The sequence below is a fragment of the Typopeltis vanoorti genome, chromosome 2, assembly GCF_054136105.1.
Source record: "Typopeltis vanoorti isolate ZY-2024b chromosome 2, IOZ_Tvanoo_1.0, whole genome shotgun sequence".
NCBI classification, from domain to species: Eukaryota; Metazoa; Arthropoda; class Arachnida; order Uropygi; family Thelyphonidae; genus Typopeltis; species Typopeltis vanoorti.
Window position 1 is genome coordinate 137,460,344 of NC_143550.1, and position 27,377 is coordinate 137,487,720.

Here is a 27,377-nt window from a genome sequence, read left to right on the forward strand (position 1 = left end):
TGGAAGGTGATGAGGAAGCAAGCAGATGTGGCTTTACAGGAGGACTTGAATAGATTGTATGAGTGGACAACAGTATGGAATTTTCAGTTTAATGTAAGGGGAGGGTGTTGTTTTCCTCTTTTTCTAAGGTGAACTGGACTCTGGGGTGTTGGTTGTTTAAGTGTGCTAGGAAGGAGTGGAGTGTGTCTGAGCCATGTGGCCAAATAGCAAACACATCATCCACATAACGAAGCCAAATAGTGAGTTTTTGTGGGGCGGAGTTTAAGGCTTTCTCTTCAAATGTCTCCATAAAGAAAAAGAGGAAAACAACACCCTCCCCTTCCTAGACACTTTAATCACCCGCCAGCTTGATGGATCTTTGGTTTTCTCTGTTTACAGAAAACCTACCCACACTGGCAGATACATTCACCAGCAATCCCCCCCCCTCACAACAATATGGGGTGATAAAAACACTATATAACAGGGCAAAATTAATCTGTTCAGATGACAAGGCCCCGACTATTGAACTAAACCACATCCTCAACACTTTCTTAGCCAATGGCTATAACCCCAAAAAATCCAAAAAATACTAAAACCTGTAAACCACAACCCCCCTCCACAATAAAGACTACACCAAGTCTATCACTATCCCCTACATCCAGGGCACCTCTGAAAAAATAACTAATATCCTCAAAAAATATGACCTTACTTCCTGTTACAGACCATATAAAAAGTTGGCATCCCTTATCCGCTCTACCAAAGACCAACCACTTCCCCTAGACCTACCTGGTGTATACCAGGTCCCTTGCAGCTGCAAATTGTCCTACTTTGGCCAAACAGGCAGAACAACAAATATCAGGATTTCAGAACACCAAGACTACATCCGGTTTCACCAGTACAGCCGCTCTGGGCTGGCAGACCATGCCCTAGATACCCACCATAAAATTCGTTGGAAGAAGACAAAAATAATCCATCGCAGCAAGTTTAAATACGAAAGACTATTCAAAGAATCTTCAGCAGCTCTAAAAAACGTTCCTAACCTCAACAAATTTGGGTGCATGAAACTGCCCCAAATTTGGGAGACTTTCATTTTGAGAACTTCAGCCCAACTGCCAAGACTACCAAATTAGCCCGCAAGAGGGCACCATTAGGACTTTAGGAACAAAATTAGTTCTTATTTTCTTCCTCATTTGCTTTGTTAGTTCCTTAGTGCACATACCATATCTTTATGTTCCCGAAGATGGCAATGTGACATTGCCGAAATATAGAAGTGATTCATTAAAGTTATCTTTAATTAATTTACTTTATATGCGTTGTCAATTCCGTAAATTAATTACCAGTTATGTCTAACCAATGTATAAGTCTTACTACTAGAATCTGATGTTAATGATAATAATATATAACACATGAAGAATACCCACTGACTGAAACCATGCAACTGTGATTCCCATCTTTGACAACTACAGAGGAATAAGCTTATTAATACACAGCTTGTAAGATATATGCCAAAATACTGAAGAACAGAATGTTTGTAAAATTGGAAGATCTTGTGTAGATCCTATATTCAGCCTCAAACTACTAATTGAGAAAAGAAGAGAATTCAACTTAGAAATACATCCATCGTTCATAGATTATAACAAATGTGTAATAATTGATAAACTCTTTGATTATACTAAAAAACTACTTGCCTATAAATTTATTAAAACCACTCCACATCACTCATACCAGTCACTGAATTTGAAAATTTTATTTAATACCGTGTTTGACCTCCTTTAGTGACTGCCAATCATTTTCAATTCCCTGCATATTGTTTGGTGAGATATGGGTCAATTACTGCAATAGGAAGTTCTGTTTTTCCATGCAAGCCTTCTTAGACAATGACAATCTCGTTCCTGACAGACTGTCTTAGGACCACAGTTATGCCTCTTAGACAAGCAATGTGAGTTATTTTTCCACTGATTAAACACCCAAGATATCTCGCCTTTTGAGAACCTGGTCATCTCTGCTGCTTTCAAAATCGTGGCTCCAGCCAGACAAGCACCCACAGTAAGCCTTTTATCAAACTCTGAAAGATCCTTTGTTCTTCCCATGGTGATCAACACTCTTGATGACTATTAACCAGTAGCATTCTTAAATTACTTGACTAGAATATGTGGTGACACACATGACCAAGCATTTTGCATGTACAGTGCATAGAATGTACGCACATCCAAGTCAATATTTTAATTATTTGGGTTATAAATTAAGTTATAATGAAGATTTGGACACTTCTAATAAAATTAACACATTCTCCAAAGTAAATTTATTTACTTTGAAGAATGTGTTTGGAGAAATAATAGTGGTGGTAGTAGGCGGTAGATAGTGTTTGTGTAGTTGTGGTTAGTGAAGAGTTGTAGAGTAGGTGCCCTCCCTTGATGAGTCTTTGAACTCCCTGGAGGTGTTACATAATAATAATAAAATGGAATAATAAACAAAGCATTAAGGCCAGCAATAGTACCCCCCCCCCAAAAAAAAGAGGACTAAGTATGTATATTATTTTATCCAGACCAACATTATTATATGGCAGTGAAGTATGGACAATAAGAGAAAAAGATAAGAAAAGAATCATTGCATAAGGAATGAAATACAAGGGTTATAAAAATATAGTTATAAAAAATAACCAGAATTATTTTTTTAAAAAAATTATTAAAGTTTATAATACCATATTCTATTCTCTTCCAGAGTACTCTCCATGTGAGTCAGTGTACTTGTCTCAACGTTTTTTTCACTGCTGGAAAACAGGTCTAAAACTGTTCAGCTGGAATACTGTTTATGGTCTCTAGCAACTTTTCTTTCACTTCATCCACAATGAATCACTGCCCTTTCATGGGTCCACAACGAACATCAACAAATTGCTGCCCTTTCATGGTTTTCTTTATCCGTGGGTATAAACAGGGAGGGTAGGGAACAGCTACTGTTGTTTTTCATCAAGAACTGTTGGACAGACAAGTTCATGTGGGCTTGGGGTACTATCATGGTGTAGCACTCAATCTCTGCTACTCCACATTTCTGGTCATTTTTGTCATGTAGTTGTCTCAAAATGTTGAGATAAAAATGTTGGTTCACTGTCTGTCCAGGAGGATCAAGTTCTTTGTGTACAATTCCATTCACATTTAAAAAAAAAAAAAAAAAAAAAAAATCAGCATTATCTTGACATTTGATTGAACTTGACGTGTCTTCTTGGTCTTGGTGAATTTGCATGTTTCCATTGGCTTGATGCTCGTTTTGTTTCTAGATCATAACCGTAGCACCAAGACTCATCCCTTGTCACAACTTTTGAAAGAAAGTTCTGGTCATTAAGAACTTGCTCTCTCAAATTGCAGCAAACATTCATTTTTTTTTTTTTTCTGTGAGCAAACGAGGTACAAATTTAGAGCACCCATTTCACTTGCAAATCTTTTCAATGTTTTCATAATTTCTGCTTGTCGAAGGTTGGCCACATCATGGTTGGTCTTCAGCCGACGTGTCCCCATTTTTGAAACGGGAAAAACACTAATAGACCTGTGTTTTACCTAAGGTGTCGTCCTTAAAGGTTTGCTGAAGCATAACAATAGTTTTAGCTTCAGTTTTACCTAAAAGAAAAACTTTCATGCACACTCTCTGTTCCTTAAGGTCAGCCATCACAAAATTGCAAAAAAAACAACAACAACCAGAACAACGAACAAGTTGCCACTACTTGCCAGACTAGTGCAGAAAACTGCACGCTCATGATGCCTAGTTACATCATCCAGAACTAGACCATGCATGTGTGTGTGTGTGTGTGTGTGTGTGTGTGTGTGTGTGTGTGTGTGCGTGTGTGTGTGTGCGCGCGCGTGCGCCAAGTTCCGATTCTGGTTATTTTTGGGTACCCCACCCTCGTATATGAGAAGAATAGGAGGTTATACAAGACTAGATAAAAAGAGAGATGGAGACATGTTAAACGAGCTCAACCCCACACCAATGAAAAGCATAGAAAAATACAGGACCAAATGGAAATAGCATCTAGAAACAAATGGCATATGATAGAATACTCAGGAAGATGAACTGCAAACCAAAGGTCATAGAAACAGAGGCAGACTGATGGGCCAAGACTGAAACAAGCCACTTGGTGTAGATTTGTGATAGGAGAGGAAGAAGAAATAAGAGTTATAAATTTAAAACTGAAGTGCATAAGAGATTAGTAAAATGAAACAATTTTTATTTCCTAATTTCCGTTATGGCACTGGAAATAGTGCTATGAATTTTTTTTTAACGAGAAATTTTAAATATTGAGCCATTGTTGATTCATTATTATTATTAACACTAGAACCTCTATGGAGTCAAGACTCATTGTGGGAGGCAAACACTGTTACACACACACACAATGCCCGTCAAACTTTGCTTTAAACTCATTCAGTGTATCTGCCTTTCAGGTAATGCATTCTGCCAAGCATGGAGAGAACCTGCTCCTTATGCTTCCCTGCTCACACCCTCCTTATATAGCTTCCAAGTATGTCCCCTTCTATGAAAAATTTCTTCCACATTAACATGCTAACAACTCTTTACCAACTTAATTGTCTCAGTCATATGCCCTCTCTTTATCCTATTTGCAAGGGGCTTTGAAAACTTCATTCCTTCAATCTGTCCTCATATCCCACATCCCAAAGACTAGTTTCGACCTTAGTCAGTCTTTTCTGGACCCTCTCCATTATATCCTCATCACCACCATGGAAATCAGGGGACCAAATCTGTGCACAATAATCCATACGAGGCCTGAATTAAGGCCTTATACATTGGAACCAGAACCTCTTTATTTCTGCACGTAAAGGTCCTCCGCATCATTGCCATTAAACATATTAACATAACAAAATGGAAATGAATAAAATTTGTAAAAACTGCAAAATATACATTATTCAATCCTAAATGAGAATACAGGCACAGCCTAGTCGTATGACACATTGGGTTCCAGATTGCCATCATATAGTGAATCAGTGCCCTTTTGTTTTTTTAATTGTATATGCACATAATTATTATTATTACATGACACCTCCAAGGATTCCAAAGACTCATTGAGGGGAAGGCACCTAATTTACAGCTTTCTGTCTCCCACTACTTAATCCACCAACTGCAGTGAACCACTATTACCATCATCACCTACACCAACACCATCTACTGCCCACCACCAAGACTAGTGTTTTTTGTCTGTAAACTGCATGTTGTTCTCAAGGCTGATTTGTCTGCAGGTGGGATGAAAAACCTGAGCCTCTGGAGAAAAAAACCCTGTTACCACCATATGAGATTGGTTAGCTCACCTTCAAATGAAAATACCCATATAAAGATTCCTCTCATCACAACGAGAATCGAACTTAGGCCTTTTCCAATTGAACGGTGCAACATATCACCATTCTTTCAATTGCACTGCGGAGGCACTTAATGGTTCAATAATGTTTTTAAACAGTCATATGTGTGTAAATGACATAAACAACCATCAGCTTGTCAGAAATGAAAAATTTAGAATAATTTTCACAAATGTTTTAGAAGTTACTCTGAATAGCTTGGCTTAAGGGAACATACCAATTTTGGTCATCAATCTACACCGGTTTTAAAATTTCAGAATAAGATTATGTTTATGGATAACTTTAGTATTAACTAGCATATCACTTTTTACTTAAATTAGAACTTTATTTTTGTGTTTTAACAACTCTAACAACAGTAGTGTGAAGTAAGTTTGGCAGTCTATCTCAGTGTTCGATACACCATCGTCACTAAATTTAATAATTTTAATCTTAGTGTATCTAATGCATGATGTATGCATCTTCTTTCCACTGGACACAACAACCTTACTTTGAATATTATCTGCTGTTATTAACAACAACAATAAAATAAAATAACAGTTATAAACAGAGCACAGAGGTAGCGAGCAGCAACATCGTAAACAGATGTTTCATACAAATTGCACGTGATTGATCACAGAGCCTCATGTTGCTAAAACCATCGTATGAACAACTGCAGCATCATATAAATGGGCAGTGATTATAACTGAAAAGCATTGTAAGGCGATATATTACTGTATATTATAAGAACTAAAAATAAGTACAATCACTAGAACTGGATGTGAAACATGTAAACTGACCGATGTTCAATATCTTAAAAGCAAATATTAAATTATAAACAAAAAGGTAAGGCAAGCCTGGGCAGATTGAAGAATAAGACTGGAACAGATGTAAGTGGGATTAATATCAGGAATCTTAAGCTGTTAAGGTAATACACCTATTCTATCCTAATTTACACTCATGCATAAACCTACACTTTGTAGGCATTTGGAACCGAAATCCTACAGAATAGATTGGTTACTTCTTATTCCTGGAGGTGTCCTATATCTGTAGAAGTGTGTATTCACAGGGCCTGGTTTGCCTATTCTGGGGGACAAAAAACCTGGATTTCTGGGTTAAAAAAAACCTTCGTGTGCAATCAGCTAACTCACCTTTTGTCGAGACCAGATAAAGGTTTCACACGTCACTGACAGGAATCAAACCCAGGTCTTTCCGACCAAAGGGCTTCATCTATACTGCCTGAGCTATGGAGGCTCTAAGGTAATGCACAAAATTGGGAATAACCATAAGTTATTGTCATAAGATTTATATGAATATAACAATAAATATAAGCATAAAAGTGCAGTGAGTAGATGTTTTATGTGGCAAATAAGTATGTTGCTAATAAGTATCATGAATGAATTTAATATTCAATATATATACTGCTTGAGTGAGACCTTCTATTAATAAGTGTGTTTAGCTCTGTGGTGATTTGTTAATAAATGGTGATAATGATGGATTTAGAGTCTATCCCTATGTACTGTATTGTTGACAATCAGCTTTTTTTTAGATTGATTGTACTTTTTTTTAGTTTTAATTTTTTTAATAAAAAGGTTTTTCTTTTTATGTTTTTAATTTAATATATTTTATTTATATCCCATATAAACATTTATAATATTCTTTCTGTTTAGGGACCCTGTGCAGAGCATGTACCGGGCCCTTCAAGTCCATCTTCCTTATTGTTTGGGGCTGAGGTAGAGAGGACTGTTAGTGGGGGGAACCCCACACAGACAGGCAAGCTGGACCTCTGTGAAGAAGGATGTTCTTGTTCTACTCCTGGGTCGTCTGTTAATACAGTTCTTTCTCATGAGGCATTAGAAAGTAGAGAAAGTCAGGATGAGGTGAACCAAGAAGATGAATTTCGCTTTTGTACTGCTTCAACATTAACAGGTAAAATACTGAGAAACGATCCATCTTCAAAACAAAAAAAAAATTTGTTTTAGTGACTGCAGTTCATATTGCTTTATTATGAAAAGTTTTTTTTTTTTTTTTTGTTAGTGATGTGTAATTTTAAACTTTTTTTAAAAAATTTATGCTATAAATTTTGAACAACTATGTTTAACTCTTTGACATACAAATTATTTTTAAAGTTGGAACAGATAAAACTTATGCAAACTTCGTAACGTCTGCGATACGTCAAAATCAATTTTGGTGCAATAAACAAGACGTGTCACAGACATCTTTGTATGAAATTCGTTTGAAATTTACGTGAACTTCATAACGTCTGTGATACGTCAAAATCAATTTTGGTGCAATAAACAAAAGATGTGTCACAGACGTCTTTGTATGTTAAAGGGTTAAAATTTATAGTAGGGTATATGCACATGTTTATAGTGGGGTATTTTGGGGGAAGCTGTATATCAGCTTCATGTCTACATATCTTAATTTGTGGTATGTGCATTCTCTCATATTATGCATATATTGGATGAGTTAGTTAATCACAATTGGTGTCACTGGATGCTGTATAGTCACTCCTGTACCTTGTAGAATTTTGGAAGTGAAGACCTGCTAGAAGGAGTGGATACCTCTTCCACATAGTATTAGATGAGTAGAGAAGGTAAATACTCATAAGAATATAGAACAGAAAGTTCTTTACTTACAGGATATTCTTGATTTATAAATTAGACATAACTGTCATAACTATTTATTGCATTAATTGATTGGGATGAAAGAAAATTAATGATAGATTGACGGATGGTGTAATTGCCAGGATGCAAGACTTGGAAAATTAGTTGATTAGAATGAGAAGTGAAATGAAAAATATGCATAGTGAGATGAGAAGTTTGATGGATAAGAATGAATGAGTGCAAAAGTTAGAATGAAGAAAAGCAGAGAAAAAGGGATGACGAATGATCCAAGAATGGCAATATATGGAGATTCCATTATTAGATGTGATAAATTAGAGATTCCATAAGGTGTGTTTTCCAGGAGGGAGAAGCTGGCTAATTGATGCATTAGATAAGAGAAGCAGATGCAAAAGTGAGCTGGTGATAGTTTTTGGAACAAATGACTTGTAAGGACATAAAGAGCATGTAAGAATGGATATCAGTAGGTTGTTGAGGAGAGTGAAAGATAACAGTGTAGTTGGAAGGGTGGTTGGTGTTGCCTAGCTACGATAATGGTGAGTTGAGATGAAGAACAGGGGTCGTGAATGGTATGTTGGCAGAGCTGTTGTGGAAAAGGGAGTGGAGTTTGTGAATGCATTTGAAGGAAAGAGATCATTGCTGCAAGGAGGAACAAGTAATGTAATCAAGAGAGTAGAAGAGGTAAGAAGTGAAGCAAGAGATCAGGAGAGCAGAACTGGTGAGACTGAAGTTATTGTAACTGAGAATAGTAGTAATGTGAATGCTGGCATGGTTGGCCGAGTGGTTAGCGTATCCGCTCAGCCAAAAGGCTGCTGGTTCAAATCCTGCTGTGGGCATGGATGTTTGTGATTGTCTGTGAAAATACTAGTGGTGGTGATTGGCAGTAGATGACATTGGTGTAGATGATGAAGGTAGTTGCAGTTGGTGGATACAGAGAGTGGTAGAGTAGGTGCCCACCCTCGATGAATCTTTGGACTCCCTGGAGGTGTTACCTGATAATAATAATGATGATAGAACGAGAATGCAAGATGGACAGGGAAGCAAAGGGGAGTCAGTGTGGACAGGGAGACACAGCATAAAGAGAGTGAATGTTGAAAGTAGCGGTGAATGTGTATATGGGGGATTGTCAGTATAGGAATGGTAGGTATGGGATGTAGTTGAGTCTGAAGAGACAGATAGGTTATGTCATGATAAAGGTAGTTGGGTATGGTTAGGTGTGGAGAAATCACAACCTATAAGTGGCACAGGCTGAACTGGTTATATACCTAAAAGTGAATTGCTGTGTTTATTTACAAATGCCAAGAGCATCAGAAATAAGGGAGATGGAATGGTTTTATTGATTTGAGTTTACTTGTCCAAAAAGTGTTGGAATAAGTGAAACACGGTTGGATAAAGATAATATCCTGACAGGAATAAGAATGGAAGATTATGATTTCCATCAGGAAAGAAGGGGGGGGGGTGCCGTTGATGATAGAAAGCAAATTATGTCTGCAAATTGGAGATGCGAGATGTAAACAGTGGCAGTGGTTTTGAGTCAGTCTGGTGTGATGTGGAGGTTGACAGTAAGAGAGATTTAGTTGGATGCTACTATAGGATAGGCCAGGGAATGTGGAGGGTGATGATGAAGGAACGTATAAGCAACTTGGGTTAGTGAACAAGGGAAGGGTGATTATACTTATGGCAGTATAGACTGAAATGAAGAGATAGCATTTGGGAATAAGGAAAATGAATTTCTTGTGTTCTTGAAAGACAACTATCTCAGGCAGTGTGTGAAGGAGGGCACACAAGAATTGAGAGTTTATATCTGATCATTTCATCAGACGATGTGATTGCGAGTGATCATGAAGTGATCACTTGGATTGTGATTAGCCATATGAAGACTTCTGTGAGGAAAGGATATATGTGAAATTACAAGGCTGGTGATTATGAAAAGCTTAGGAGACAGCTTGGAGCTATAGCATGGAATGAGGTGTTAAGCAGGAGAGAGATAAATGCTGTGTGGAAACTGATCAAAAGATATTTAAAAACATTGATTTTAGAATGCATTTCAAAGGTGAAAAAACTGAATAAAGTAGGTGTCATATGGATGAATAAAGGGATTAAGCATGAAATTTAGAAGAGAAGGATACAGCACAAGATTTTGTGCTATGGTTAGGTGTGAGAAGTATAAAGAGCAAGCAAGAAAGATGACTCAGTTGGTAAGAACAGCAAAACTACAGTTAGCAGAAATTAGCAAATAAGGCCAAGAAAGTTTTTCAGATATGTGGCAAGTAGAAGGAAAAATGATTATGGTACGATAATGTTAATGGATGAAAATGGCAGTATAAGATGAATAATGCAGAAGACACAGTTGAAGTATTCAGTGAACAATTTATATGAGTTTCATCCTCATCAGGGTGAAATCATGAAAAACTCAAGTGTAGAGGACATAAGAGAGGATGGCTTAATTGTGAGCAAGCAGGAGATATATAAGGAAATTAAATAAGCTTGATGTCAATAAGACAATAGGATTTCATGACATTACCACTTAAGGAAATGTTCCAGGGAATTGGCAGTATCGTTAGCATGCCTGTTTAATAAGTCTTACAACAGTGCAGGTTCCAAGAGAGGCAAAGAAAGTAAAATTGTTCCACTGCATAAAGGTGGTGATGAGGCTGTGGCTTCAAATTATAGGCTAATCTGTATCTCTGGAGTTGTGGCTAAGGTACTAGAGAGAGATTGGTGAGAACTAGAATAGAGAAATGGGTTGATAACAGCGGTGTTTCTGTGGTTGTTAAAGGGAGATCATGTTTTACTAACTTACTTATATACTACAACAAGGTGACAAATGTCTTGGACAAGTGAGATGCATATACAGCGGTATACTTAGATTTTGCAAAGTCTTTTGATAGACTGCGACACGACAAGCTGTTAAAGGAACTGGGGGGAAAAAAAAGGATTGGATAACAGACTAGCGAGTTGGATAAGTGACTAGCTTATTAGATAGGTATCAGTAAGTTGTATATGGGACACAGGGTCCCGAAGGAGGAGGAGGGGCACTAGTTGTGTGCCTCAGGGGTCTGTATTGGGGCCATTGTTGTTCAGTTTGTATATTAATGATATTGGGATGGTTTAATTGGTGATATGCAGTTGTTTGCAGATGATGCAAAATTGGGGAGAGCAACAGAGTCAAGCAGATGTCATGGCCTTACAGGAGAGCTTAAATAGATTGTATGAATGGGCAGGTAAATGGAACTGTAAGTCATTATTACAAAGTGTAAGGTTTTGAAATTTGTAAGCAACAATGGGATGCAAAGCATACACTTGGTGGGGAAATTTTAAAGGAGATAGAGATGATGAGAGATTTGGGAGTGATGGTGGACAAGGACCTGAAATTCAGGGGCCACATTGCACAAGTTGTGAAGTTGTTGCATCGGATAATGGCAATGATGTGGATGACCCAGATGTGTGAAAATAAAGAGGTTATGATGCCATTGTATGGATTATTGTGCACAAATTTGGTCACTGGGTTTTCATGATGATTAGGATATATATTCGAAAAGGTCCAGAGAAAATTTCACAATGGTGGTCGTTGGTCTTTGGAATGTGCAGTATGAAGACAGATTGAAAGAATGTAAATTGCAAAACCTTGTGACTAGGATGAGGATGAATATGATTGAGATATATAAGTTAGTCAGGAGTTATCAGCTTGACATGGAAGAATTTTTTCATAGAATGGGAGCAGGGCCGGATTTAGACTTGCTGAAGCCCTAAGCTATAAAAACCCAGAGGCTCCCTACTGTTTTAAATTACATCAGCTGGTCTTTTCATTTTTTTTATTTGAGGCCCTGGCAGATTGCAAGACCCTAAGCTGTAGCTTTTTTAGCTTATACGTAAATCCGGCACTGAATGGGAGAAAGGTACAACAAGAGGCCATCCCTGGAAACTGTATAGTGTGTGAGCATAGCAGTGAGGAGAAGGTCCTTTGCATGAAGAGTGGTTGGTGAGTGGAATGTGTCATATGAGTGTGTTATGAATGTAGAAAGATTGAATGAGCAGTTTAAGGCACAGTTGGATGAGCTTTGTGTATGATTGGTGTACCTCTGACAATGAGTCTGACTCCATGGAGGTCAGATGTTAATAATATACAGGGTGTTCGGGATAAATTTGACAGTTTCGTAAGGAAAAAGAAAATCTTCTTTGTATCTATTAAATTTAATGAATTGACAAAAAAACATTACAGGCAGAGTTAATTACAATACTATCAACAAGATTTACTCAAAATAACCACCATTAGCATCGATCACAGCTTCAATTCTGCTTCGGAACCTCGAACAAGCTGATGCTACAGTCTCCCTGGGAAGGGCCGCAAAAACTGTTTTAATTTTATCCATTAACTGGGCTTTTGTATTACTGGAAGTGCGATTGGTGTCTTTTTCAACTGCGCCCCATACAAAATAATCCATGGGGTTAAGGTCTGGGGAGTTTGGAGGCCAAACATTTGGACTGGTGAAGTCGTAGAAATTTTCAGACAACCATTTTTGATTTTTCCCAGAGGTGTGGCAAGGGGCCGAATCCTGCTGCCATACATACGGCCTACCATTGGCTACCCTTGTTATCCAGGGCTTGACTACAGTTAGCAACTCCACGAACAAAGCCCGAATTCCAATGCCAGGTTTCTTCAACACCTGTTCCTGCAGATTTGCGAGGAATTCTGCTGTACGAACGATGCAATCATATCGTCTGCTAGGGATCTTTCTTCTTGCTACATCCTCGTAGTCACCATTGCAAGTCTCTAGTTCATGCCTGATTGTTTTTACTGTATTCAGGGAGCATTGGGCAGCAGTCGTAATATCCTTATTTTGATGGCGGGCACGAATCATCATGATACAAGTTATTCTCTTCCATGATTCAGGTGGGTTCCAGCTATCCATCCTTTCTGACATCTTGTATATGAATGAAGAAGGGTCCAAACTTTTAAATGAAGAGAAGTGTGTGTTAATACATGTAACTTACGGAAAAATATAATTAATTATAAATATGTCAAATTTATCCCGAACATCCTGTACTTTAGATTTAGTCACATATTTGTGCATAGTGTTAGCATAGCATGCTTGAGAGGAAATTATATTCTTGTTTTAATCCTTTACTCAAGTGTAAGTAAACAGTTTGCTAATGAAGTATCTTCATATTATACTATTTTACATAGACGTTATTGATTTCATATCTGTTTCCTCAATTACCCATAATGCAAAACACATTTCCTTTCAGCTTTGTATGTGATTTTGCAATTGAAGGATTTAGTTAATTTGTGCAAATTTGATAACCTAAAGTGTATGATTGCAGTCTCTTTTTAATGACAACCCTAATATTGTTTAAAATCATGCTGTCATTTCTTTAGGTTAACGATTCTGTTTGTTAGTTGTTTTTTTTTTATGTTCTCAGTTGTACTATATCTGTGAACTGTATGCTTTTCAGTAACATATGAACACCATTAAAAGATGACAAACACAGACTTCAATTATCCCATCAGATTTGAAATTAACTGATGATTCAGTTTATCAAAGAATGTAGTTCTTGTTTTAACTGTTGAAAAAGTAGCAAATATTATGAGATGAAACAAAACGAGTGTACATCACTTATAATGTACACTCATTTTGTTTCTACACATCATAGAAACAAAATGTAGAATAGAATAATGCAGTTTAAATGAAACAGAATACAAGGCAAATTATACAGTAATCTGTTAACCAGTAAAAGGAAATGATACAAGCCAGAAGGGTAATATCAGGAAAGATAATTACTGGACAAAGTATTGCTGGTATTATCTATTGATAACCATCAAGATAATATGAGTTTGAATACTAAAACGTTTTAGTATTCAGTCCAGAGATTTTGAAAATAAGTTACATATTTTTCTGAATCTATTGTTTGTAATTTTACCTTTTCTTTTATTTCTAAAAAAAAAAAAAATCAGCTAATGCCTTTTTATTCCCGTATATACAGGGAGTAGACGAGGCCGTTTTTAGCCCTATCTAACTTTTTGGAGACTGAGTGGGCAGTTCAATCTCCACTGGTACCCAATCAGAGATAGCTGGCCCAAGGCTATCACTAATTAAGCGGCATGCAGTGAAGAGAGAGACGGCTCTACAGGTGCTGCCATCTCGTGATCCTTAACACTAACAACTCGTATTTAATGTCTGAAATAACGTGGGTTCTATGGTTGATTTTCTTGAGTTTACGGGACAAAAAACCTGCGTTTCTGGGAGAAAAAACCCACTTTCCCATATCAGAGATTGACTAACTCATGAACCGGTAGAAAAAAGGCTTAGAAAAATTTCCTCTAGTCACCGACTAGACTCGAAACCAAGTCTTCCTTCGTGCGGCCAAGCGCCATGGTGTGCAAAAGCCATATCCACTGAGCTACACAGGCTTTCTTTTATTTCTTCATTCATGTATTTTATTTTATAGGTTTTTGGTTGCGGCTTAGATATATCTTTTTCAAGTTCTGTTACAATTGTTCTATCTCTGTTTTTTTTTATTTATTTATTTATTTCTTGTTTTGCACTTGCACTGTTTCTTTTGATCTCTGTTTTTGCTTCTGCTGTCTCAGAATTTACCTATTTCTGGTAACTTTCTTGTTTTTATTATTTTTTCTTTTTCTTTGTCCAAGTTTCCTTTTTTTCCTAATAAAAGGTGAATCATTTAATAAATAATTAATAATATTATAATGATAATAATAATATTTAATATTTTTGTATTTAATAATATTAATAAAAGGCAAATATATGGACACTTGGGTAGCATCCATGTCTTTTAAGTAGTGCAAGCTAAGGCAACTCGGAGATGCTGAAGATTGTATTTTTGTAAGCTCTCAGGTCAACTTACGAAATTTTCATAGTTTCTACACACATTCGAAATAGATCTGCTTTGAAATAGTGTTGGATCTAGTATCCACTTTGCTTTTTTTTTTTTTTTGTATTCCATTTGCCGTTTTATTCCTAAGCTTTCTGTTGTTCCTTTTTCGGTGCATTTCTGATATTGTTACTTAGTATGGGGATCTTGTAATTGTAATTTTGTTATAAAAAATTATATATATTATACATACATACATACATACAGTATAGTTCGCCCACCGATTTGAGGTCCCTCGACACTTCTGCGCATGTCAGAAAAAGGAGAATCCATTCCGATAATAGGGTAATTAGTCTGGCTTCTGGGATGTAATAATAAACAAACTGAGTTTGTTTATTATTACAGGTCGGAAAATTTAGCTTTTCTTTTACGAACATTGCTGTTTTTAAAGTGTAACTATTTTGATTGTATAACAGTTGGAAAAATGTACGTAGAGTGTTAATACAAATACTGCGTTCTACATAAAACAATGTCACTTCGCTCCATGATAAGTTTCCTTTTATTCTGGGACTTTTTAAAACAAAATCCGATTTCATGAAGTATTTTCCTTAAAGTTTCTCTTTTCCAAGGAAAATTAATTTTTTCTTTAAGTACAGGAATCAATTTCGGAACAGTTGGCACTCTTTTCTCGACCACGTAAAATTCGTGAATAGCTCTTCTTATAACGTCTACATCAAAATCATTCAAAGCTATGGTTTCGATGGTTTTCTTTCTCTGGAGCTTTTTTTTAGGAGATTTAAATTTTGGCTTACCTTCACCTTTTGATTCCCTACGAATTCTTTTAACAGTCGACCCCGATACGCCCGCAATTGCACTTGCACGTTTTATGACTCGAGAAAGGGGAACAAGAAGACGGCCTTCTGACGATTCTTTTTCGCAGAATGTCAGCACATTATTCAATATTCTTTTGCAAGAGCTACTGAAACGTGTAACAATAGAATTTGTTGACTGTATTGGATCCATCATACAAATTAATAATAAAAAAAATAATGCAAAAAGAGAACAACAAAAATCAAGTTAGTACTAGTACAGCGAAAGGACAAGAAAGCACGTGATTTCGTATGTTGGCGACCAATTCGTACATCCTTCATTTCTTTCTCCCCTTCAGCATGAATCGACTATTCTTGGCACCAAGCCAAGAAGGGATCTAGAAATAGTGGGCGAACTATAATACTCCACTTTATGACACTTAGCCTCATGTTTGACAATTTGAAAAACCAAAGGAAGGAGTGTGGTACAACATTCTATCAAAAATGTAACTCTAACTGAAAATATTCTCACAAAATGTCTTTTATGCAACATTGAGATTAGCATCTTGCCTTAACAAAAAGAAACTAATGAAATAACTCATTCTGTCTATACAACTGATTACTTACAGGAACATACCAACAATTTTAGTTAGCTGAAACCAAAGAAAAACAGTGCATATCTATATTGACTGTTATATAACAGTGCTTAATAATTGATATTAGCAGAATATGCATTCCACTAATCAGTCAAATATGCAGCGAAAAACAAAATCAAATATAAAGGCATTATGAACAAAAAAATTATTATTTAATGAAATTCATTCTGTATAGACTACTGACAAAAACCACTAGACTGTATGTTGTTGAACTGATAACTAATTGATAGTAATGTATCAATTAGTAAACTGCATCTGCTGTTTAAGTATACCCAGTTGTCTATTGTATTATAAGTATCTATGAATATTTTGAATGGCAATATCATATTAAAAATGAGGATATTAGGAAAGAACTTGACATTGTCAGCATCCAGGAATGTGTTAGCAGAGCTAATTTCAGTATGGTCACTTAAACAGAATGGGAGAGAAAAGATTAGCAAAACAAGTGTCCTCTGCCAGGTTGGCAGGAAAAAGACCCAGAGGAAGACCAAGATTTAGGTGGATTCATACAGTAAAAAGTGCCTTAGAAGAGAGAAATATAAGATCTGATAATGTTGGAGTCTTGACAGGTAACAGATTGATTTGGAGGAAAATTGTAGGTAGAAGTTAGTAATGATGTAAATTTTTCATGTAGTACTATCACATCCTGTACACCCCTTGAGGGTACATGTTAGGAATTTGATGATGGTGAATATTTTGAATTTTGAATTTTTTGAATAGTAGATCTAGAAAATTGTATCTTCAACAATAATAATAAAAAAAAATGAATTATTGCTTTTTTTTATTATTTGTAAGATATATAAGTTTCTAAAATCCTTTTGTTAAGAAAGGGCTATCAAAATAGTATCTTATATTTGTACAAGATACTATTTTTAGCAATAGTTTTTTTCATTGTATCCTGCAGAATTTGTGATCACAAATTCATAGCATTTAAATTTATATAATGTATTAATTTCTGATTTACAGATCTTTGTAATAGCTCAGATATAGCGGAAGTAGAATTAGTTAGCTTATTAGAAGAACAGATTCCACGCTATCGCCTTAGAGCTGACACCCTTACAGAGTTCTCAGGTGAGAATTTTTTTGCTATTAATTGCTGATTTTCTTGAAAAACTATACTGTTCAAAACACTTACGGAATATTTTGGTTTTCTTGTAAATTATAAAGTTATAAAAATAATTTACAAATTTTATTTTAAAATATTCTTAATATACAACAGTGCAAAACACGCAACTGCATACAAAATCATGTTAAGACTTGTCGAAACGTGTCTTAGCCATATTAGCATGTGGGGGGTATAAAAGTATGGCTTGTTGCGCTCAGTTCCACAGTGCATAATTATCACTTCAATTGTAAACTTGTGTCACCTACCACCCATTATTTTGTTAAAAATGGCAGAGCAATGTGATATCCCAGAATCCATGGCTTGGAGAGCCATTGTCGATTAGAAGCTGGACAAACACGGCAAGTTGTCGCTCCAGCGTGTTGTGCATCTCAAAGTATAATTTTGCAACTTTGGAATCGCTTTTTGGAGACGGGAAATGTTTGCCAAAGACAATGTCAAAGTTGGCCATCATCAACATTTCCAAGAGATGATCGGTATTTGTCATTACTTGCAAGAAGAAATCGAACATCTAACGCAACACAACTTCGAAGCGAACTTTCCTCAGCAACAGGGAGGCTGGTATCGACACAGACAGTACAAAATTGTCTTCATGCCATAGGTTTATACTCTTGAAGACCAATAGTTTGCATTCCACTTACTGCAAATCATGAAAGAGCCTGCAGAATTTGGGCACAGGAACACCGCAATTGGACAAATGAGAATTGGGCTCATGTACTTTTTAGTGATGAGTCCATATTCTGTCCATATTCAGCAACCAGATAACTGATGTATCTTGATATGACGTTAAAGTGGAACAAGAAATAATCCACAGTTTGTTTGTGAAAGACAATAACATCAAGGTGGGAGTTTGATGTATGGACTGGAATAAGTATAGATGGCCATACTGATCTCTGTTTTATCAGAAACGGATTCTTAACAGCCCAAAGGTATCGCAATGAGATTTTGGAACCTATAGTTTCGTCCATATGCTGCTGCAATTGACCTAGAATTCATTTTTATGGATGATAATGCTTGTCCACACCATGCAAATTTGGTACAAGAGTGGTTTGAGGAAGATGGTATTAAATGAATGGACTGGCCTGCCTGTTCACCACATTGTAATCGAACATTCCTAGGATGCTTTAGCTAAGTGCGTTTCTGCTCAACTGGTGCCACCACGATTGCTTCAAGAGCTCGAAATTGCTCTCACAGGAGAGTGGGGAAATATCCCACAAGAACTGTAACTGTTTGAACATCTTATCCAGTCCATGCAATCAAGATGTACCATTGTTTGGGCTATTAATGGAGACCATATGCCCTACTAAAATTAACAAAAGTGTTTTTGGCTATTCTTGTTGTTATTCTTGTTAAAATTATTTCATGCTAAAAAGTATAATTTATTAAATTTGTAATAAATATCGATTATTTAAACAATATCTCATCAATTACACCCTATTCATAAGTAAGAAATATTTATTCGTGTATAAAGTACCTAATAGTTATAATTATTTGCAGAAATTAATAATTATCCAACAGAAACTAAAATTGTTTTGAGCAGTGTAATTAGGAATCATATAAGGGAAGGAATGAAGAGAGACACATTATGACACACACTTGCTTACATTTTATGAACAGGCCTCAAGAAAAATAGATCATACTAATGACTACAATAAGATTTAATTAGAATTCAGCAAAGCTTTTTACAGTGGTCCATAGGTAAACCATCATCATCATCATCTAAATCCTGCCATGTACCCTCAAGGGGTGTTACAGGATATGACAGTACTACATGAAAAAATTACATCATTACTAACTTCCCATCTACAATTTTCCTCCAAATCAGTCTGTTACTAGTCACGACTCCAACATTATCAGATCTTATATTTCTATCGTCTAAGACACTTTATACCGTATCAATCCACCTATATCTTGGTCTTCCTCTGGGTCGTTTTCCTGCCAACCTTGCAAAGAAAACTTGTTTTGCTAATCTTTCCTCTCCCATTCTATTTAAATGACCATACCACCTGAGATTAGCTCTGCTAATGCATTCCTGGATGCTGACAATGTCAAGTTCTTTCCTAATATCCTCATTTTTAATATGATATTGCCATTGATGCCATCTGTTCACGCCTCGAATCTTTCTCAGGACTCTCATATCTGCGGTCTCTAGTCTTTGGTCAAGTGTTTTACTTCTGACCCAGCTCTCAGATCCATAAGTTAAAACTGGTTTGAACACTGTCTTGTATACAGCTAATTTAGTGTTCCGACTAATTTCTCTCTTACTCCATATGAATTTATTCAATTGACTTCCCACCATACCAGCTTTGCTGATTCTGTTGTCTATTTCTATATTTAATTTACTGTCTTCAGTAAAAATCGTGCCTAAATAGCTGAAATGTTTTACTTGTTCCACAGGTTCTCCATTCACAACATAGTTGACATTTTCAATGATTCTGCCTATTTTCATTGTCTTTTTCTTTTTATTGCTGACCTTCACCATATCTATTACAACAGCTATTCAATTTAGTCAGAGAATCTTGCAGACTTGTAGCACATTTATTTAGAAGTATAACATCATCCGCATAAAGCAAAGAGCTGACATTAACATCTCCAATTTTGATATCAGATTTAATACCACTTTCCTTCATAATGTGATCCATATAGATGATGAATAACAGAGGGGATAATGTACATCCTTGTCTCACACCAGATTTAACATTAAACCATCTTCCTGTACTTCCTTCAATTCTAACTGCTGACTTACAACTCAAATAAAGACTAAGTATTGCTTGATATAATGTCCCATTGACACCATTTAGCTGCAGCGTATTGAATAGCTTCTCTCTTGGCGCCTTGTCATATGCATTTTCCAAATCGACAAAACTTAAATACAGATCTTTGTTATATTCCCATGCTTTCTCGACTATTTGTCGTAAAGTGAAGATCTGATCCTGACAGCCTCTATTTGGCCTGAATCCAGCTTGTTCTTAACCAAGCTTTTCTTCCACAATTCTTCTCAACCGTTTCTCAAGTATACTTGCATATATCTTGCCAGGAACACTCAGTAGGGAAATACCTCTGTAATTCTCACATGCAGTTTTATTTCCCTTATTATATAAATGTACTATGAGAGCTCTACTCCAATCATCGGGAATTCGTCCCTCTGTCCAGGCTTTCTGAACTATGCAGTGCAGCCACTGTAAGACTTTTATACCACCATACTTCAGCATTTCTGGTCGAATATCATCTACTCCTGCTGCCTTTTCACATTTCAAGCCTTTGATGGCTTTTTCTACTTCAAGTATGGATATGTATTCCTGACTGCATGCCTGGTCAGTGTTTTTTATCACTGTGATGTCATCACAGCTTGTTTCATTTAGCAGTTTTTCAAAGTAATTACTCCATACTTCAAGGATATCTTTTTCTCCTGTTTTCATGTCACCTTTATCATCTCTAATTCCTTTTACAGCACTCTTTCCTCCATTCTTAAGCTTCTTCAACAACCTCCAGAATATTTTGCCACCTTCTTGATATTTATTTTCTATATTCTTGCCAAAGTCCTCCCATGACTTTTGTTTAGCTAGTTTTACACAGTGTTTAGCTTTCTTACATTTGTCTCTGTATTCTGTAAGAGTAAAAGCTGACTTATTTGACAGGAACTTTTGATATGCTTTCTTCTTTTCCTTCACTGCCTCTTTAACTTCCTGTGTCCACCAGGGAGTTCTAATTTTTCTATCCTTGCAGACAACTTCACCACATGACTCTCTAGCTGAATTAATCAGGGCTTTCTTCAAGGTTTGCCACTGAATCTCCAAGGTTTGATACCTGTTCTCAAACTCTTTCATTTTTTTCTTCAATAATCTTTGTGTATTTTAGTCATAATTCACATCTGAGAGCTGCTCAACTTTTATTCGCTTTAAAACTTCCTTACATGTTATTCTTTTCAATATCAAATTCAATTTTATCCTGCTCAACACTAAATAGTGATCATTTCCAATTTCAAATCCTCTGTACACTCTGGTGTTTTGCACAAGGGAGTAAACATCACTATCAACAATAACATAGTCAATGAGACTTTTCTTATTCCTTGCCTCTTCTCTCCATGTGAATTTGTGCACATTTTTATGTTGGAACATGGTTTACTAATAACCAGTCCATGTCCTGAGCAGAAATCCAACAGATATTTGCCATTATTATTAGCTTTGCTCTTTTCTCCAAATTTTCCCAAAATATTCTTGTATGTTTGACAATCATTTCCTACTCTGCTATTTAGATCCCCAACAAGGACCAACTTTTCCTTTTTCATTGTGTCAGTTGCTTTTTCTAAAGCATCAAAAAATTCCTCCACTTCTACCTTAGTAGAACCTTCTGTGGGAGACCATAGGCACAAATAAGTCTCATTGTCCAGTTCTCCATTCTCATATTTGCCCACATTACTCTGCTTGAGACTGACTGCCATTCAAGAAGATTAGCCTCGTATTTTGTGTTGAATACTATGGCTACTCCTTCTTTTCCTTGATTGTCATTGCCTGAATATAACATTTTGTATTTATTGCTCAGAAAGATCTCACCCAGTTTTGGTCTTTTTTGTTTCAGTCACCCCTATTATGTCGATCTGGTACTTATCTAATTCCTCAGCTAGCTCCATTTCTTTGCCATTCAGGATTCTTACATTGATAGTACCGATCTTTAACTCTTGTGATGGTGAGTTGGGGTTTGATTTCAGATTTGTTCCAGTAGCTGACTTTTCGCTGTTCACCCTGGTTCCCTGGCAAAAACAACGGGGGCCTTGTTTAACCGGGCGACACCCCAGCTGGCATGAAATTTTGTCATGTTGTACCATCATTTTTTATTTTTTTTTTAGGTAAACCAACTGATTAAAAATGTCTACTAATGATTATTAATATAGACAGAAAATTGTTTGTAGGTAGACAGTGCTTCGCCATGGGTAGGAGGCGCCCTTGTGCCAAACTTTTTTCAGCGCTCCCATAAAATAAGTTTCCATGAAAAATTTTTGCAAAAAATTTTACTTTGTTAAGAGTACAAAACAGTTTATACGCATACATAAAAATAAATTTTATTTAACAGTAGTAGAACATTGTAATCATTGAAATTCATTAATAAGGAATTTTTAATAATGAAATTTTTCAAAAATGTTTATTCCTTAATATATAAATACAACAGAATATATATATATATATATATATATATATGTAGAAAGTATTTTACCTTGGGTATAATAAATGTTAAAGATACCAAGCTATTTTAAACCTGGTTTTACTCCATTTCCCAAGTAAGCAAACAGACAAGTAAGTCAAGTTTGTATTTGCAAGTATTGCAAGTCTGGGTGATTCCCACACATAGTGGAAATCAAGGCATCTCGTGGTAAAGGTGGATAAGCTCTGATCACTATTCTTAATATTTACCCTTAATGCAAAGCACATCTCCTGGAGGAGATGTATGAATTAAAGGCATGGGGCCACTACCTAGACCGGTTTCGACCTTTATTGAGGTCTCATTAGTGGGAACCTGGCTAGAAATACCAAATTTTAGTAATACAGAGCTTATAATTAGTTTATAATCTCTGTTATTACTAGATACCTGAACAAATTACCATAAGGTGTTTTAACCTTATTAAATAAATAAAATTCTCAGGATGAGAGATAGGTGTAGAAAGTATTTTACCTTGGGTATAATAAATGTTAAAGATACCAAGCTATTTTAAATACTTGAAATACTTGCAGCCGCAAACTTGACTTACTTGTCTGTTTGCTTACTTGGAAAATGGAGTAAAATCAGGTTTAAAATAGCTTCGTATCTTTAACATTTATTATACCCAAGATAAAATACTTTCTACATCTATCTCTCATCCTGAGATTTTTATTTATTTAATAAGGTTAAAACACCTTATGGTAACTTGTTCTGGTAAAATACTTATACGCTCTTACTAAAATCTTGGTATTTCTAGCCTGGCTCCCATTGATGAGACCTCAATAAAGGTTGAAACCGATCTGGGTTGTGGCCCCTTGCCTTTAATGCATAGCATCATACATCTCCTCCAGGAGATGTGCTTTGCATTAAGGGTAAATGTTAAGAAGAGTGATCAGAGCTTATCCACCTTTACCACAAGTTGCCTTGACTTGCACTACGTGTGGGGTCACCCAGACTTGCAATACTTGCAGGTGCAAACTTGACTTACTTGTCTGTTTGCTTACTTGGGAAATGGAGTAAAACTAGGTTTAAAATAGCTTGGTATCTTTAACACTCACACACACACACACACACACACATGTGTGTGTGTATATATATAATTATATATATATTATTATATAAACAAAAATTACTTTTATTTTAATATAAAAAGAAATATTACATAACAAAGATAATTTGGAGATATGCTTTTAAGTATATAACAATTAGTATAAATGTAGGTTTATTTTACATATTTATCCGTCTTGTTTTAGCTGCCACAAAATTTTTAATGTATTTAATGTCTAATGAATCCATAATATTTTTTTCAATTAATATAATTGATAAATCCATTAGACACTCTCCAGACATTGTTGACCGCAAATAATTTTGTATTAGTTTCAGTTTTGAAAAACCTCTTTCTCCTAATGCTACGGATATACATTGCAAAGTTTAAATAAAACATTGCAAAGTTTTTTTATTCCTCAAATAAAGTCATAACCATCAATATCGCAATTGTTGAAATCTTGATTGTCGCTCAGTTTTAAGTGCAAATCTTTACAATGTTTCATTAAATCTTTATCGCTCCAATCTTTTAATTTGCTAATGTCTCTTATAACTTTAAAGTCCTCGCTATGTTGTTTTAAGAGTATGAATCTTTCCCTGACTGAAGTTATTGTCGTGTCTAAAATCGCAAAGAAAAAATTTATTTTAAAATTTTGTTTAGGATCATGCGTTGTCTCATCTGATGCTTCATAACCAAACATTTTTGTTTTTATTCTTTTGCGAATGTCTGGAAAAATAGAATCAATATTAAGATCGTTTGCTACTTCTTTTGCATTTCTAATAATATTTTCAAAATATTTGTCTGTTTGGCGAGTATTTAATTCTTGTATAACATAATCAAGATTTTCTGTAATTTTTCCTATATCAAATGTAGGATTTTGCATTATTTTGCTTGCAACATTTACAAGACATAAGGTTTCATACCAAACATGAACAGAACAAATAAATTTAAATGAATAAATCTTTGAAATTAAGTTGTCTGCCTGAACTCGAGAATCGATATCTTTAGTTTCATCTTCTGTAATATCAAAAAGAGCCTGGTAAATTTCCTTGATATTATTTTTAAGTGGCTTTATTGCTTCTACTCTGCTTTCCCACCTAGTAGCAGAAAGTGGTTTCAAATTTAAAACACGAATATGTTTTTTTTAATATAGCCCAAAGCTTCACAGATATTGAAAAATAATTATATAATTCCTGTATTACCCCAAAAAAATTTAGTTTCACAGGATATCTTAGCTACATCATTAACTAACAAATTTAATGAATGAGCAGCACAGAGAATAAAAAAAGCCCTTGAATTTATTTCAAGGTTTTTTCTGCAGTCCATTATGTTTTCCTCGCATATTTGAACCGTTATCATAAGCTTGGCCGCGTAAATCCCAAATGTTAATATTCATTAATTTTAAATAATTTTTTACAAATTGAAATAGTCCTTGCCCAGTGGTATCTTCTACAGAGTGCAAACCCAAAAAATGTTCATGAATTTCTGCTATATTTGTATCTTTATTTTGATTAACGAATCTAATAACAACAGATAATTGTTCTGTGTGACTTATATCCAGAATAGTGTCAAGAATTAATGAATAATATTTCGCCTCTTTACCCATTTCTAAAATTTTTTGTTTTATGGCTTCAGAAATTATACGGATGATTTCATTTTGTATTTTATCACCTAAATAATGGGCAGTGTTCTTTTTTGTGATGTTTGGATGCGATGCAAGTGTTCTGCCATTATCGAATCAAATTTAGTGACAGTTTCTACTAACTTTACAAAATTGTTATCATTTTCAAAAGTTTTTGTGAAGAACCGCTAAAAGCTAGAGGTTCTTTGTATTGTATTATGTAGATATACTATTCTATAACAGATTGCCAATATTTTTTCTCAGTTTCATATAATCTTTGTTGTATGCAATCAGTAGTGCATTTCTTAATCAATGACATTTTAAGTTCGCTGTATTTTGAACAGTTTTTAATGTGTGCGGAACTTGTCGTGTATTTTTAGTATACGACCCAAATGTTGCCAATCGTTACAACCGTATTCAATAGTAAGTTGAGAATTTTGACTACCAAATATTTTGCAATAATAACAGAAACAGAATTTTGCGATTCTGGATAAACTAAATAACTTCGTAAAAGATTTTTTCCATTTGCTAAAGTTCGATAATAGTATGAATCGGAAAACTTGTGGCCAGATTCATCTTTGAGAAATTCTTTAACTACTTGATGCTGGCAATGCTCTACTAAACAATCTCTAACTTTGGTAGTTATATGTTTTGGCCAAGTACCTGGATCATTAACATTAAAATTTGAAGTTTCGGATTTTGCTCAGTCGGAATCCAATATTTCTTCTGCTGCAACTTCTCTAGACAGTCTAGTCAGGCCAGTTTCATTTTCGCATGTAACATTTGTTTCTTCATAGTTATCTTGTGTCCTCTCTTTTTCTGTAGTAGAGCTACACGGAGTACTTGCTTCGTCAGAACTTTCTGTTCTTCATTTTTTATGTGGTCCTGAAGTTAAAAATTTATTCAGCGATCCAGCCAATTTATGTTCCAGTTGAACTCATTGCAATTGTCTTTTCCTGTTTTGTGCACCAGATAACTTCTTTGGCTTTTTTTCCGACATCTAGGGGTTAACAACTTGGTTAGACTTTAAAATAAGAAGAGCGTTAAAAGTTGTCCACCAAAATAAATAATTTCTGAAATTTTCCCTTAAACCCCTTCACCGACTATTATTTTTAGGGTGAATGGGCCAAGACTGACTATTTTTTTTTATTATTACAGAACTTGATTTTTCAGATGTTTTGAATAATAAATATGCTTGCATTTAGGTATTTTTTGAAAATTAACATGTAGATATATTTTCCAGTGATTGATTTCTCAGTGATATTTATTTAATACTTTTTACATTCTCATAATTGTTTAATAATTAAGAAATTTCTAAAATATTGAAATTATTTATTAAAGCAATTAGTAATATCTTCCAACTAGAACAAGAAGAAATATATAAATAAATCACTTATTGAAAATTATTTATTTTCTAATCAAAAATATAACATAAAAATCTGTTGTTTTCAAAATAAGATAATTAACTAAAATAAAACAATTTAACTGATTTTAAAACTTTGCAAAAATATAATAGACATACTTACTTTATGTGAATTATAAACCAAAATCATAAAAAAATTTACTAAACAACAAAAAATATATTTTATAAAACGAAAGGCAACTGCACAGTAACACTGTAATGCACAAAATGAAATGATGCAAAAGGCATCAGAAAAGTATCAAGAAAGGGCTAATTGCAGTATGCGTAAGCAAACCTAGATCATCTGAAGAGTTTTATAGCTCATAAATACCTATGTTTATTAATTTAATTTGAGCCGCGCTCGAATTAAATTAATAAACGTAGACTAATCAGCCTGACACGCCAATAGTCTATCCCGCATATATATATACGGGATTTTTAGCTATGGTCCCTCAACTGATTAATGTTTATAAACTATTACCTTTAAAATTTTATTTGTCTGTCAAAAATCCAAAAATAAGTACACAATTAAAATCAGTCAAAAATTGTCCAAAGTCACTTAAACAAAGAATACACAATACACTCAATATGTTTCACACTCAAAATTGAAAATGATGCTGAAAAAAATGTAAGAAGGGCATATTTGGATAGACGCTATTTCTTCTATCCAAATTCGAAGTGGAATTTAAGAAAACGAACATCGTAATATACACCTATGTTTCAGATTAAATATTTTTGGATAGAGCACTGTTTCTGAAACT

At 35.1% G+C, this 27,377-nt stretch overlaps 1 protein-coding gene across 2 annotated transcripts in view; it reads left to right on the forward strand.

Moving 5' to 3' along the window:
* The window catches only part of LOC150109456 (trafficking kinesin-binding protein 1-like), a 574,911-nt gene that overhangs the window by 179,788 nt on the left and 367,746 nt on the right, over positions 1-27,377 (forward strand). For both annotated transcript variants that reach the window (XM_090413241.1, XM_090413254.1), the window contains exons 3-4: positions 6,980-7,238; positions 17,199-17,303. In XM_090413241.1, coding sequence (XP_090269367.1) covers positions 6,980-7,238; positions 17,199-17,303 — 364 coding nt within the window. The remainder of the gene's footprint in view (positions 1-6,979; positions 7,239-17,198; positions 17,304-27,377) is intronic.